Source organism: Labeo rohita, chromosome 20 (assembly GCF_022985175.1).
Source record: "Labeo rohita strain BAU-BD-2019 chromosome 20, IGBB_LRoh.1.0, whole genome shotgun sequence".
NCBI classification, from domain to species: Eukaryota; Metazoa; Chordata; class Actinopteri; order Cypriniformes; family Cyprinidae; genus Labeo; species Labeo rohita.
Window position 1 is genome coordinate 9,629,900 of NC_066888.1, and position 16,750 is coordinate 9,646,649.

Genomic DNA, 16,750 nt, shown 5'->3' on the forward strand with positions numbered 1-16,750 from the left:
TCTTTAAGAATGAAAACAGTCCTTTGCTGGTGTTCAGTGAAGTGACTTGTTTGACAAGACATTCCTTTATCTCGTCATTAGCACATGAACACGCTCATCCAACCTCATTCCAGTTTCAGGGCCAGTGGGCGAGTTCTCACTCTACGTGCTATTTATCTTCTAACAACTGCGACAGAACACCATTTTAGTAGTACATGCTGGATCTCCTCGAATTGTAAAGGAATATCTCAATGGATTATTAATTATGAGTGGCTGAGGAGAAAGAAGTACCTCTTTTTTGACAAACACCTGGAAGCCTTGAGTCAGAATGATGGAACAGGTAAGAGACATGAATTTTATTGTTAGCAACTTTCAAGTATGATCCAAGCATTATTTTTCCCAAATGGGTTCCTCAAACACAAATTATTGAAGAAAATAAAGTTTTGGACATGTACAATTACAGTACCAAGTTTTTGGACATACCACATTTTAGTAATACCATGCTTTTCTTTGAAATACCATGTAAATACAATAAATCTTACCATGGCCCACAAAACCAGTAATAATGGTCTAGTTTTTTGTAATTGAGATTTATATGTCATCTGAAAGCTGAATAAATAAGTATTCCATAGTTGTATGATTTGTTATGATAGGACAATATTTGGCTGAGATACAATTATTTGAAAATCTAGAATGTGAGGGTGCAAAAAAAAAATCTAAATATTGAGAGAATTGCCTTTAAAGTTGTCCAAATGAAGTTCTTAGCAATGTATATTACTAATTATAAATTAAGCTTTAATATATTTACAGAAGGAAATTACGAAATATCTTTATGAAACATGATCTTTATTTAATATCCTATTGATTTTTGGCATAAAAGAGAAATCTATAATTTTGGCTATTGCTACAAATATACCCGTGCTACTTACGACTGCTTTTGTGGTCCAGGGCCACAAATATGGTACTCGTTCAAAACCATGGTACTGCAATCACTTGTAAGAGTTTCCTGTACCAAAAATTAGTTTATTGACTTATTGACACAAGCTTATTGCCAATCCAAATGCCATTGCTTAAAAGCGCTTTCAACTCTCTGCTCAATATTACTGTGCATTTCAACATGAACTGGTGTGGTTTTGATTATTAAAATGTATGGAATTTGACTGAACAATGCTAGTGTGTCATCACATTGCCTTCTGATTCATGTAAACACATGAATGTTGTTGCGTTATTTGTCAAGCTCTAAAATTTTGCTGAAAATACAAACCTGTCATATGCATTCCATAGTGCAGTGTTTAACATTTACTACATTTTATACATCAGGAGGAATCAACAGACTTTAAAACCCTGAAGGCACGGTTCCAGGGTGAAAACGGTCTGAAGATCCAGACTAAACCCGCCCTCCCAGAGAAACCTAAAAGCATCCCTCCGCTGACAAAAGTCAGCAATCCTTTGATCTCGTCCATTAATACTGCTGTGCAAAAAGGGTCGCTTCACGCACCACGTGTGGTCTTCAAAGATGACAAAAATCTCAGTCGCCAGCTCTCTCCACCTTGGGGATTAAAGGCCAGAGAGAAGGAACCCAACAATAATGAACTGCTGGATAATCAGCAGAAGGAGGCCAACGCTGTAAGACATAATCTGAAAACCAAGAATCTTCCACTGGTTCTCCCTGTACCACCAAAAACCAGACCTTCAGAGTCTGATTCCAGCCCACGTACACCTGTGTCTGCTTCACCGGCCAAAGTGACAACACCCAAAAAGTTTGTATTTACCCCTCAAAAAACAAACAAAGATGAATATGAGAAAACAGACCCTGTGAGGGAGGTAGAAACTCCCAAAAAGTCTATGAAGGACCGGAATCTTCCATTGGTTCTGCCAGTGCCTCCAAAAAAAGCTGAAAGCCCAGAACCTGAACCCAGCCCACGTACACCAGTGTCTGTTCCACCAGCCAAAGTGTCCACACCCAAAAGTACTGTGTTTACTCCTCAAAAAACTAGTCAAGATGAGAATCTTCCATTGGTTCTTCCAGTGGCTCCAATAAAAGCTGATACCCCAGGGCCTGGACCCAGCCCCTATACACCTCTGAGTTCCACACCCAAGAATTTTGTGTTTACCACTCAAAAAATTAGCAGAGATAAGAATGAAGAGGCAGATACAGTTGAAAGACCAACACCGGCTAGTCATACCCCTGCTCCAAGTTACCCAGCTCCTGCTGGGCCATCTGTAACAACTAACCCTCCTACTCAAAGTGTACCTGTTGTCCCTAAGGCTGTTGTACCTCCTCAGACTTCAACTGGAACACAACCTACCCCAAGTATTCCAGCTCCAGGCATTTCGACCTTAGAGCCAAAGATTCCTGAACCAGCCATCCCAAGACCAATCATTCCCTCTCAAGACATTCCGAAATCAAAGCCAGACACCTCTATTTCAACTGACAGTGAACCTCTTAAACCAAATATACATATGCTCAGTTTATCCGAAGTATTTCCTCCCCCCAAAGGAAGTCCACCTCCAGAATTCACTGATATTCCCCCCCCTGTTTTTGATGAAGACTTTCCAGACGGAGACTTTCCTGACCAAGCTATACCCACTCCAGCAACACATACATTTATGGCCCCAGTTCTCAAGAGTCCAGTTGTCTCCAGGTCCCCTAGCCCATCCACCCCTCCATCGGTATCTCCAGAGACCTCGGTGTATCCCTTATATACACCCAATCCAGTCTTAAGCCCTCCTCCAGAAGTTCACACTCGTGCTGCACCCATAGACATGGTACTGGAGAACACAAAATCTCTGACTGAAAAGGCAGCTGATAACCCAGAGAGGCCTAAGGAGGACCAGCCGTCAACCAAGCCTCTTTCAGCTCTCTCATTGTTGGCTAGAGCAGAGCAGATGGCCTCAGTAAAACGGTCACCAAATGATAGCCGTGTTTTTAACCTTCTGGAAAGGGCTAAAAGAAAGTCCACTGTGAACCCACTGGCTACCACTCTTGAAAATACATTTATACCTGAAAACACAACCCTAGTTGAGACAGCTACACCCGAGATACCTTTGCCTGAAACTCTCACACCTCTTCCTAAGACTGCCACAACTGAGGTGACCCAACCTGATCTAGCTCCACCTGAAAAAACCTTACCACAGCTTGCCACAACTTTAGAAACACTGCCTGAGGAAGTCCAATCTGGACCAGAAGTGTCTGATATCCCTAATCTCCCTCCAGTTGACTATGTGGATCGTGCTCGGTTGCCATCTAAAACTCAGTCACCTGAAACCCACCCACCTGAGGTTAATGGCTTTGATCACAGTAAGTATCTAAAAGCAGGGTGCACACTGTACGATCTTAGCTATGGTTTTGCTTTTTTATAGTTGGTGCAAATGATGATTAGTTGGCTTTGCAAGAAAGTCTCAGACAAAATTTATCCAACACACATCACTTTTTAAATTCCTCACAAATGTAAATATCTTTTAGCTGCAGTGAGGAGTTAGGTGGATTCCATACTTCAGGGAGGGTTGGAATGCAAGATATGCACGTCTATTGTAGCTATGTTAGACAACATATCTTTCATAATCAGAATGACAAAGAATATTCTGTCTCAAGGAAATATTTGTAAAACGGAGACATTTTAGTTTTCAGTTAAACTAATGGTAATTAGGCTTACATACAGTAGTTTCTCATAAGCGATTGTTGTAATTAGACCATATTGCTCATAGTTTAGAAATCTCTTTAGAGAGAAAACAATTGTTTTCATTACAGCCTGAAAATGATTTATGCGGGATTAAATATAATTACATCATCTAAAATTGTGAAAAGAGACAATTCACTCTACTTTGTACTCATTTTAGACTCATGTGTTTAATTAGGCTTGTAAGTATAAACATCACGCTTCCTCCATTTTCATTCCATAGTCCTGTCCAACCTGCTGTGTTCCTTGACCTCGCCATTTTCATTGGCTTTGCAGACATAACTATCTCAGATCTATTCCTCATGTTTCTTGAGGCGTAATATTTGTCTTTTTTCTTTTTTGCTTCAGAATGCAACAAATGGATGCATAATTTATTTTTTTTCTTCACAATAACAAATCTCTAATATACAGGCTCAATACGTAAGATTTTTTTATTAAAATGTCTAAAAACCACTAGAACAGTGATATATTTTGTTATATTAGTGCTATACTTTCTTATATATATATTTGTGTGCTTACATTATCCCAAATGCTTCCAATGTTTAAATCCATAGAAATAAGCCAGTGACATCATACACCCCAGATTTCCGGTATTATACCTGTGACGAATGCACAGAGTAGCATTATAACAGAACGTTCAACACACTCAGATGTATCTAGCATGATAAACCAGCTCTGCTTTACCTCACATACACATGACCGGAAGAAGCAGAAGCAATCGACTGTGGCATAATAAAAGCTCCGCTGTTTTCGAGACATGTTGCGCTCGTCTCTCATTAGCAATTGCTCCAGCGGCCTCGTTTCGCTTTTGTGGCTTTCAGCTCCACCTTGCTTCATACTACAGTGACGTTAATAAATCTTTAATACATTAGCTCATCCATGAACATGATTTCTGCCCAAATCTCGTCGGATTGCGTCGGGTGTGAGGATAAAACGACAACTCCCATGATTCCACACTCAATCACCGCATCATCATGCCTTGGTTTCTTTTTCTTTGCTGAAAATGCGGCCTCTAGTGGCAAAAATTACATAGTAGATAAATGTAATTAACAAGGCTTGTTTTGATAAAATATGTTGAATTATTTTTTATTCTTAAAACATTTTAGTCATTTCATTGACACAGTTCTGTTTATGTATGTCTTGGTAGTGGTTGTGATATTTATTCTCTTGTTTCTGCAGGGGTGGTGACAGTGGTCAAACCAGTGAATCCTCCTCCCCCACCGCCTAGAAAGGCTCTGCCAGTCACACCCATTGTCGATCCCCCACTTGAGAAGCCAACTCAATCTCTTGCTAGAGACTTCCAGATTCCTACAACACCATCTGAACATCTAGAAACACCTGGTAACAAAATGACCCTGAAAATCTGAAACTTTATGTCACGTTTTTGTCTACTAAATTAATAAATGATCATGTTTCTTCATCAGAAGACTCACTGTACGACAACTCATTTGACAACTCATTTTATGAAGATGTTGAGGAACCTGAGGCTCCAGTACTTTCAACCTTTAGGCCTCCATCAGTACCATCATCAGCTTCGAGTACCAAACGACCAGTTTCAGTTCATGAAGATGCCTTCCTGAGACAGCTGAACTCAAAACAACAGTTGAAAGAGAACGTGTTTCCGAATATGGATGATAGAGATGTGGATTATGGGTCTGTGAACTCTGGCTCTCCATATCCAGAAACTCAAGCTGCTGTACATCACGACTCAGCACAAAGCTCACCTGCCTTGACTCCATCAGGGTAAGCCATTCAATTCACGATCATTTAGTGTGTGATTACAAAAAAAAAGTGTATATGTTTTCGATATTGAACACTAAATTTTTGTTTCTGACTTTCCTCCAGGACCCTTGATAGAGTTGACAATGTCTATGAAGATCATGTAGACAGTAAAAAAGGCAAAACAACAAAGACAAAGAAACAGAAAGGGCCTCCAAAGAGTAAGTGGAAGAAGTCTATTTTAAAGTACTCCCTCTTTTCTTTTTTTTTTTCCTTTTTCTTTTTTTGTCTTTTTCTTCGGGTTCTTATGGAAGCCAGTTTCCGTAACTAATTAAAGAATAAAACAAGGTAACTGCGACTTCATCCTACAATTCTACAATTTTCTAAAGTCAGAACTGAGAGATGTAACTGATTTTTTTCTCAGAATTGTGTGATATATTACACAATATTTTGCACAATATCTCGCAGTTGTGACTTTTTCTCAGAATATTGAGTTTATATGTCAAAATTCTGATTTTATAACACCCAGTTGCAAGTTATAAAGTCAAAACTGTGACACAAACTTGCAATTCTGAGAAATAAAGTCAAAATTCTGAGAAATAAAGTCAGAATTGCAAGATATAAACTCATAATTATGAGAAATAAAGTCAAGATTACGAGATATAAACTCGCAATTCTGAGAAATAAAGTCAGAATTGCAAGATATAAACTCACAGTTCTGACTTTTTTTCTCAAAATTGCGAGTTTAATCTCACAATTCTGACTTTTTTTCTCACCCAGTCATGAGTTAAATCAGAACTGTGAAATATAAACACGCAATTCTGAGAAAATATCAGTCCCCTCCCCAATCCCTCCTCAAAATTGGACTGTATAACTTGCAAATGTGAGTTTATATCTTACAATTCTAAGGAAAAAAGTTGTAATTGCGAGATATAAACTCGCAATTGCAAGTTATACAGTCCAATTTTGGGGAGGAGGGAGGAAAGACTGAAATTTTCTAAAAGAATTGACTATAATTCGGATTTATTAATTTTTATCATGCAATTCTGACTTAATTTCTTAGAATTGCAAGTTTATGTCACGATTCTAACTGTATAACTCGCAAATTTGTATCACACAATTCTGAGGAAAAAAGTCAGAACTCTGAGATAAAAAGGCACAATAACCTTTTTTTTAATTTTTTTTTATTCAGTCGCAGAAACAGGTTTCCGTAGGGTTCTTTTATATACAGTATACATATATATATATATATATATATATATATATAAAGAACCCTACGGAAACCTGTTTCTTCAACTGAATAAAAATTAAAAAAAAAAGGGTATATATATATATATATATATATATATATATACACATACACATACACACACATACATATATATATGTATACGTGTGTGTGTGTGTATATATATATATATATATATATATATAATCATTAACAGTTTATTCATTAAATAATTTCTTTGAAGCTAAATTTTGAAAGATATGTAGACTTTTATATACAATTATTTTGACATAAATGAATAAAATTTACAATATGGTTTATGCTTAAGACAAGAAGAATAATTTGCCATTTGGTGTAAAATTCTCTGAAATCAGGTCTTATTTTCTTACATAATTTTACTTCTTAAGTAAATTGTCTTTTTTTTTGGTAATGTTTACATATGGAAACCAGGACAAAAACACAGAATTTTTTTTCTGCAGTATAGTTATGTTCTCAGTAATCTCATCTCTGATGACTTTCTGATCAACAGAAACGATAAACACACTGGAAATTATCATGTCATTAGTTTATTGTAGATTCTCTTTTATCTTCAAAGTGTTCTACTTGCTGATGTATGTTTCCTTTCTTTGAAACTTAGATCCATATGCTGATACACCAACTGTGGTAAGTTTCACCGCTGTTGTTTAAAATTCGTTTTTTTCTCATTGCATGTTCAGTTGTTGCAATGATCTGTTTAAACATGTTGTCTTTTTATTTTAAACTGTTAATCGCCCAACCTATTCAGGTGGAGGAGGCTCCCAAGAAAAACTTGTTCGCCAGGTTTGTAGCGTTAATTTATTTTTAATTTTTGAATTACAGTAGTAATTCAACCTACACCTACATTCCCAAAACATCCTAACTGATCGTAATGATGAAAGTCTTCAACCCACAGGAAGAACTCAGGAAAAGCAGCAGATGACAAAGAACTAAAGAAAAAAGAGAAGCAGCGGGAAAAGGAAAAAGAGAAAGAGAAGGAAAGAGAAAAGAAGGAGCAGAAAGAAAAGGAAAAGAAAGAAAATGAAATAAGGAAAAAATTTAAGGTACTTCATTTTTTATACATGGCAGTATTTGTGTATTCGCACCAATAATTCAGTATGATTATTGAATATTAAACTCTCAAAATCCCTTACTCATTACAATGCACATCCCACTCCTCAAGCAAATCAAAAGGCGCACTTACCATGACTAAAACCCGATAGTATTAATCAAACGTGAAATGAGCCGTACATTTCAATTTCTCGCTAACAGCAAGAATCCTTTTTAACGCACGTGGCAAGGTCAGTTAAGTGAGGAGCACATGTTAATGTAACTGTCTGTGTGTATTGATGTTTAATGCAGATCACAGGCCAGGAAGAGCCCATTTATCACGTTAAAGTGATCGAGGACTGTAAGGGCCGTAAAAACGACCTGCCGGTGAAGGTTGGAGACACCGTGAGCATCATCCGCACCAACAACTGCCCGAAAGGAAAATGGCTGGCAAAGGACAGCAACAACAAATGTGAGCTATACACAATCTGCAAATACAAAAATTAATTTAGCACCATTATACGCAAGTCACAAATAATTAGCATCACGCTAAATGGGTTTCACAGATAAATGAAGTGCAGAAACTAAGCATTGTTATGAATTTTACCCTGATAAGGACTAAACGCCTAGATAGATCTGTCACTGAGCAAGGACCTGAACGAGTCCTTGAGCTCTGACTTATCTTTTAGACTGTGTATGTAAGCGCTTATCTCATTTTTCAGATGCTTCTGTGGGAATGCAGATTGGCAGTGTGCTGTGTGTTGTTTTTCAGATGGCTACGTCCCAGTGGAGAGTGTGGATTTGAACATCAATGGCATTATGGAGCTGGGGAAGAAGACGACGGCGTCTAACAGAGCCAACGGCAGTGGACAGAAAGACCCAGAGGTCACCAGTACAGGCAGCAGGTAGCCACAGAAATCACCATGACTATGCTAAAAATAATCTTGATTTGCAGTTTATAAATGGAAGTGTCATTTTGTGGTTTTTCAATTGTTTTTAGGACCTCAGAGCAGTACGGCATGAACCATGAGAGCTGTAAGAGCCTTCTTTTACTCATTTTTATAGTAGAAAAGGTTCTTTTGTTTATTTCATTCATAATTAAGTTGGCTTGAGAAAAATCCCACAGACTTACATTGACGGAATGTTCAAATGAGCGACACTCTTCAGTCTCCAAGTGACAAAATTCAAATCTAAACTCCCAGAATCCCTTGAGCCTCAATCAAGCTTTCCATTCTATGTACTATTTCTAATCCATTTAGACTCATTTAAGCTTCCACTCTAATATTTCTAATATTTCTAATCTATCTAGCGATCTAAATCATGCCAGCAACATACTAGTAACATGCTAATCATGCTACAAACATACTAGTTACTTGTTAATCATGTTAACAACATGCTAGTAACTTGCTAATCATGCTAACAACATGCTAGTAACTTGATAATCATGTTAATAACATGCTAGTAACTTGTTAATCATGTTAGAAACTTGCTAGTAACATGCTAATCATGCTAACAACATGCTGGTAACATGCTAATCATGCTAACAACATGCTAGTAACTTGTTAATCATGTTAGAAACTTGCTAGTAACATGCTAATCATGCTAACAACATGCTGGTAACATGCTAATCATGGTAACAACATGTTAGTAACATGCTAATCATGCTAACAACATGCTAGTAACTTGCTAATCATGCTAGCAATGTGCTAATTACGTTAATCATACAAGAAACATGCTAACAACATGCTAGTAACATGCTAGTCATGCCAGCAAAATGTTAGTAACTTGCCAATCATGGTAGCAGCATGCTAATCATGTTAGAAACATGCTAACAACATGCTAGTAACATGCTAATCATGCTAACAACATGCTACTAACTTGGTAATCGTGCTAGCAACGTGCTAGTTACATGCTAGTCATACTGGAAACATGCTAACAACATGCTAGTAACTTGCTAATCATGGTAGCAGCATGCCAATATGTTAGAAACATGCTAACAGCATGCTAGTAACATGCGAATCGTGTTAGTAACATGCTAGTAACATGCTAATCATGTAAGAAACATGCTAACAACATGCTAATCATGCTAACATTGTAATCAGTCTATAAAAATACAAGCAACATGTTAACAACATGTTAAATCATGTAAGCAATGTGTTAAATCATGCTAGCTGCTTTCATACTTTTACAACTGCATCAAACTTGTGAGAAAGCTATGCTCTCAAGCCAACTTTAAGCCAACAGTAAGTTGGTTCCATAGTAACATTATGTTATTTAGACACTACTTTCATGGTAATACCATTGTATTTTTGAAATACTTAGGAATACCATCTTTATGGTAAATATTTGAGGTAAATACCTTAGTAAAAATACTCTGGTATTATTATCTGATTCAGTACCATAAGTGAACCATATCAATTCAACATATAATGGTAATATCTGTGGTATTTGGTGTTTTAGATGGTTGTGTTTTATAATGCAGATTACAAATCCTACTCGAGACATTCTAGTCAAAATCTAAATATTGCAGCTATATAAATGTAATTTTTTTTTTTTAGTCTCAGAAGACAGTGAAGAATGGACCTGTGATGATGATGACCCTGTGTTTGGCTCTCCTAATGAAACAGCGCACATGTCAGTATTACCTCGTGTTTGTATTCGCCCTTTTTTGTACTTAGTAACAAAGCCTGAATGTTCAGCTATTACGTGTTTACAAGGGGTGTATGTTCAATCTTTCAGGGCACTGAATCAATCACATGCCACACCAGCTCAAGGTGAGTCACTGATGAGACATGACTGAAAAATGTTCACAGGAGCACTACCTGCTGGGAACATCCAAGAATATACTAACTGTATTAGTCATCAAAACTACAGTGTATCATTCACTTGTTCATTGTCACAATTGTGGAAGCCTATTTCCACTACATAAGCAAAGACGTCATAAGCAAAAAAGTTAGGGTTATAAGATAAAGTAAATATGACAGAAAAAGAAAACTGACAAAAACATAAGTTGACATAAGTTTAAATTTTTACCAAAAAACTATTGACCAAAAACAATTATGACATAAAAAGTCAAAATTATGACAAGAACAATTATAATTCTGTCATAAAAAAGTTCAAATTTTGACATGAACAGTCACAGTTATGACAAAAAAGTAAAAAAAAAAATTGAGATAGTTATGACAGACAAAAAAAAAAAAATTAAAAACAAAAAACAATTATGTAAGTAGACATTCTGACCAAAAATTATGACATTAAAAGTCAGAATTATGACTTTATGAAGTTAAAATTTTGACCAAAAAACAATTCACATAAAGTTACAATCATGACATCAAAAATCGTAATCATGGCATAAGTCAGAATTGAGACCAAAAGCAATTATGACATAAAAAGTCAAAATTGTGACATGAAACGTCAGAATTGTGACATAAAAAGTCAAAGTTTTGACTTAAACAGTCATAAATTATATAAAAAGTACAAAAAATTGAGACCAAAAAACAGTTATCACATAACTTGAAACTATGACCAAAACAAAAGCAATTATGACATAAAAGGTCAGAATTATTACATAAGTAAAAATCGTGAGATAAAAAGGTGATCATGACAAAAAAATGAAAACTAATAAAAAAAACATGTCGGAATTGTGACAAAATAGTCAAAATTATGGCATGAACAGTGTAAAAATGTAAATGTAAAACATTATAAGATAAGGTCATTATGACAAAAAAGAAAAAAAAAAAAATTATGACACAAAAGGTCAAAATTATGACACGAACAGTCATAATTGACATAAAAAGTAAAAAATGTAGATAAAAAGTTATGACAAATTATGACAAGAAAATTAAAAATTATAACCAAACAACAATTATCACATAAATTGAAATTATGACCAAAACAAACACAATTATGACAATAAAAATCAGAATTATGGTTAAAATCGTGAGATAAAAAAATCATTAGGACAAAAAAAAAAAGAAAACCGATAAAAACATAATTTTGGCACAACACTGTAAAAAACAATTTGTTGAGTCAACTTAAAATAATTTGTAACTTAAAATTTTAAGTTCAGTCAACTCAAAAAAAGTTTATTCAACTTGAAATGTTAAATTATACTAAGTGACAACTTAGTATAATTGAGTTGAATCAACTTAAAATTTTAAGGCAGCTGGGTTACTTACCCATCTGTTAAGTTTAGCAAACACAAATATCTAAGTTGTTACTTAGTACAACTTAATATTTCAAGTTGACTAAACTTATTTTAGTTGACTGAACTTTTTTGTTTTTTTACAGTGAAGTTGAAATTTTGACCAAAAACAGTTATGACATAATCATGACATAAACAAAAGACAAAAGAAAACTGACAAAAACATAATTTTTAAAATAAACATTTTTGACATAAGTTTAAATTTATTAAATAAATAAATAAAAATAAATAAATAAATAAAATTATAAGCAACAAAATTGGCATACACGGTTATAATTTACATAAAAATCATAATTATGACAAAAATTTTAAATAACAAAAATTTAAAATCATATACTAACAACACTTTGTTAATGACAAAAATTAAAAATTATAAGATTTTGAATTGTAATTCTGAAATAAAAAGCCAATTATGTTAATAATAAATTAAATTAATGCTCTTTTTTCAGATCCTGTTCACCAAGACCAAAGTGATTCAGCGTATATGAATATGCCGTAGGTTCTATTCTATTCTATTCTAGACACATCATACTTCTGTACAACTTTTGATCTGTAATAATCTGTTTCACATTAAGAAGAAACAATAAACATTTGTTTCCTGTGTGTTGCAGACCAAAACAGGAAGCTCTTCAAAAACTCTCCACATTCTTTATGCAACCGAAGACGCCCTCTCAGCCTCTACCACAAAACTACAGCACAGTGTAAGCCATCACTAATTCACTAAAGATCACTTACTGTAAATGATAAGATTACAGGATTGCAATTAATCTCTACTTCCTGTTTCCTTCTTTGGCTCTTTGCGTATCAAGAATGCCAGAGCCTACACCAGGTATGTTTTGACTCTCTAAACCTGAATTACATAAACAGTCACATCTACCCACACTCACTTTTTTTCTTCTTTTTCTTCTCCACTTCTGGTTTCATCTGTTAGCACTTGAAGAGGATTCTGACAGCTTGTAAGTGTTCTCTAAAATATGTGCAAGTTCTCACACATAACACAGGCAGTAATTCATGAGATGCCTTTTCCCTGCAGGAGTATGTGGTCTGACTGGTTTTACATGAATGCCTGAAGTGTTTTTTTCAGAAACCATGTCTCATTCTCTTGGCCTGTGCAGCCACTGTGCTAATTGCTAACTAGATTGTGTTGTTATTGTATATGTCCTTCAGAAATAAAGAGGAAGAAGATGTCTCAGATCTCCAGATTCTTCCTCCTCCGGACCTGTATGCCGACATCATCGCTGGAGACCCCATTCCTATTTACAGCAAGTACGTACAATGAATCTTGAGCTTTTGTGACAACATGCCTCAATAGCAGAACATGTTGTTGCACTATATGGGGCAAGTTGTCACAATTGGCAATCTGGACATTGAACAGCTTATTATTAAAGTATAATCAACCTTTCTGCAATGTTTCTAATCTTGAGAAAGCAAAAAGAAATGCATTTTTGAAAGAAGTTTCACCAAGGCTGCATTTATTTGATCAAGAATACAGTAAAACAGTAATATTGTAAAATATTATTACAATTTCAAATACCTTTTTTTTTAAATGTATTTTATTTCTGTGATGCAAAGCTGAATTTTCAGCATCATTACTCCAGACTTCAGTGTCACATGGTCTAAATGTTATTAACTAAATATTAAAAAATGTTATAAAAATTATAAAATTCTTTACTATCACTTTTGATCAGTTTAATGCATTTTAGCTAAATAAAAAATACAAATCAAATTGAAAAAATAAAACAAAAAATAAAATTTATTTAAAAATTATTTATTAATGATCTTTACAAATAAACCTTTAAACAGTATTGTAAAAACAATATAATTATATATTACTGTAATAAAACAAATAAATAATTCTATAATTATATTTAAAGAGTTTAGTGAAATCAGTAACAGAATTAATTTGTACTACAGAGGTGGCACAGAAGAACACATTTTTTTTTTAATTATTGCTTTTTGGAACCAAACTCTTCATTTATACAACAGTTCTTTCTGGTCCTCGAATCTGATTGGCTAAGAAGAGTGTGATATTCTAGTGATAGCAGAACTTCGACCGTTTCACCATTTGTATCACTCTGCTTGCAGTATTATCACAGCAAGTGTCATGGTGGATGCCCAAATTTATTAGAATTTTCTACAAAAAATATACTTGTTTAGACTTCAAATATGCAGTTTAAAAGATAACGTCTATTTGAAAATTTGCTTCAATGTTTTCGAAGATGTGTGCTCCAGAGTGTCAGCGACAATTCAGTGCTCACAAACCCACCGAGAGCAGCCTCGCCTCGGCCAGATTTTCTGGAATTTGCCACTGGTTCTGATGTCTCCATAGTGGTTAAACATGAAATATAATTCACTTTGGGTAAATCTAACAGCCAGTCTTTGGTCTCATTAATCTATTATTTCTTCCAAGTCAAAGAGTTTTGGCTGAGGGGAAAATCTCATCCCATTATGTTTTATGTACCTTCAATGCCTGTATATCAGAGTGCTGCCTTTGTACTTTTGACTGAATTGCATAGAAACTTTTATAATGGCTGTGGTTGTAAATTAAATATTATAATTCAATAAACATTTTATATAAATAATAGTAGTATTTAATAATAGTATTTAGTATTGGGAAACGATCTGTGTGTTCATGATGGTGATTTTAGTTCCATTATTCCACCATTAGATGGCGACAAGAGCTCGTTTTTATTAGTGAATCAGCAGTAAATAAAAAAATTGAAAGAGACCGAAACAAGGTTGTAAACAAGGAAGTTATTTTTACTTTCAACAACACTTTGTGAGACGCAGCCAACAAATGTCACCGAAAAACAGATGAAATGATAGTACGACAAAGATATTGTTTTCCTCAGCGGACATTCAAACTAATGTTTTATTGTGAATATGAGATTAAGCTAAAGAATGAATGCTGTATCAGATAAAGGTAATTAGACTCGCTCAGTCCATCTCTCCCTCATAATACTCTACATAATACAGTGAGCTTTTAATACAGTAATACATTAAGCCTTCAATGAAGCAACTCAGCGTTCCTTCGTTACTAGTTCTAAAGCAACGTTTTTGAATTAGTAACGGAGGCTTGGGCTCAGCTGTTAAACTGACAAATTGAGATTTGAATCCGTGACGGAAGGAAGTTGTTCTGCACAAAAGAGAGTTTTTCAAGACACTCTGTTGTTGTTTCTTATGTATTTACACACTTGTGCACTTTCAAAGTATAAACACAGTATCACACTTGTAGCAGTGTGATATTCCTACGGAACTAGCCCCTGTTTAGTTTATATGTTGGAAAGTTTATTCTCAACTTTTTTACTCTCTCATTTTACTTCTTGCTTGACTTTTAACATTCTGTTTGGCTTTTTTTTTTTTTTTACCTTGGTCATTCCTAACCTCTGGTCTTTTTAGGCTACAAAGATGTTTACTGACATTTTAGAGAATCTGTTTGTCTATTCTAGGCCAATCAAACTAGTCTCGAAATAGCCGAATGACTCCGGCTGAGAGAGGGAAAGATGGACTGCGCTGGATCTTCACTGTTTCTGAGTTCATAACCCGCCTGTGGGCTGCGTTTTGATGAGCAGCACAGTAAATGTCACCCACACAAGCTCAAGAGTAGACGTGTCTGTCAAGTGGGAAGAATTATGTTTGTGATTGCATCAGTCTGTAAGTGGCTGCAGGCAAATTCTTCTTGTATAATATGTTCATTCTGTGAAAAAAAGCCCATGTATGGTGTGGTGAGAAGCTCTTCAGATTATTTAAACCATTACATCTAAGTGTTAGTTAAGAGTTCTGTGGCAAAGACGGTCTATCTAGTCTGAGGTTGTCTAAAGATTCATAATTAAACAACTGAGCTAAAAGCTGACAGATCAAAATGAGAGCTTAGGCGTGTTAAAACAGCTTTGCGTCTGGGTTCGCTTTTAACGGTGTATTGCCATGTCGACATTTAAATGCAATTCCTATGTCAGCATTATTTTTGCGACGTCATTTACTAAGAAGTTTAGGATTGCAACTTAAAGGTTTATAATAAGCATGCTTTGTATTTGTATTTGTATTTGATTTATTAGTATTATATTATTCATTTTATATTTTACAAGCAGTTCTTTATGTTTAAGTGTTCGCAGTCTTCAGGGCTACTCTACATTAGGGAAAATATGCTGATGCTTGTAGTGCAAGTTAAAGTGTTGTTTATTTTGTAATTCTACTACATGTACTAAGTTTTCAGGTAAAGACAATAAATGCCACAGTTGTGTATCTTCAGCCTTTGTTATTTCTAAATTGTTGCTCTGTTTATGTTTGGAAGTTTTCCACATTTTTTTCAGTGCCTCACAATTATTGGTTAGTTATGTAAGTTCATACATTAATAAATAAATAAATGTAATAATGAATAAATATTTAATACATTACTTTATATATATATATATACACACACAGAGGACAACTGAGGGACTCATATGCAACTATTACAGAAGGTTCAAACACTCACTGATGCTTCAGAAGGAAACACAATGCATTAAGAAAACTTTTTAAATGTGAAGATCAGGGTAAAATTACCTTATTTTGTCTTCTGGGAAACATGTAAGTATCATCTGTAGCTTCTGAAGGGCAGTACTAAATGAAAAATATATGATATGTAGGCAAAAATAAGAAAAATGTACTCATCTTCATTCTGATCAAAAGTTTCTTTGCTTTCTTAATGCATCATGTTTCCTTCTGACGCATCAGTGCACATTTGAACCTTCTGTAATAGTTGTATATGAGTCCCTCAGTTGTCCTTAGTGTGAAAAGATGGATCTCAAATTCATACAGTCATTGTTGGAAAGGGTTCAAATACACAAAAATGCTAAAAACCCAAATAATTTGTGGGATCTGAAGGATTTTTCTGAA

General features: G+C 34.8%; 1 protein-coding gene across 2 annotated transcripts; it reads left to right on the forward strand.

The window, feature by feature from the left end:
* The first annotated feature begins 102 nt into the window (after window positions 1-102).
* On the forward strand, window positions 103-16,117 carry LOC127183067 (proteoglycan 4). Of its 2 annotated transcripts, none has more exons than XM_051138882.1 (19): window positions 103-319; window positions 1,300-3,280; window positions 4,839-5,000; window positions 5,087-5,402; window positions 5,505-5,599; window positions 7,244-7,269; window positions 7,391-7,425; window positions 7,538-7,685; window positions 7,984-8,143; window positions 8,444-8,576; window positions 8,672-8,706; window positions 10,230-10,305; window positions 10,411-10,445; window positions 12,325-12,370; window positions 12,487-12,576; window positions 12,685-12,704; window positions 12,807-12,831; window positions 13,043-13,141; window positions 15,325-16,117. In XM_051138882.1, the coding sequence occupies exons 1-19, from the start codon at window positions 308-310 to the stop codon at window positions 15,347-15,349; spliced, it is 3,519 nt and encodes a 1,172-aa protein (XP_050994839.1). In that variant the 5' UTR covers window positions 103-307; the 3' UTR covers window positions 15,350-16,117. The 2 variants fall into 2 exon arrangements, with proteins under 2 accessions (XP_050994839.1, XP_050994838.1); XM_051138881.1 differs by having other exon boundaries at window positions 104-319; window positions 5,084-5,402.
* The last annotated feature ends 633 nt before the right edge of the window (window positions 16,118-16,750 follow it).

What these genes read in the sequence shown, in the direction of transcription:
- LOC127183067 (XM_051138881.1), top strand. An exon ending in ACATGCCACACCAGCTCAAG is followed by an intron (nt 10,446 to 12,324) that starts GTGAGTCACTGA and finishes CTCTTTTTTCAG; the next exon opens with ATCCTGTTCACCAAGACCAA. An exon ending in CCCATTCCTATTTACAGCAA is followed by an intron (nt 13,142 to 15,324) that starts GTACGTACAATG and finishes TGTCTATTCTAG; the next exon opens with GCCAATCAAACTAGTCTCGA.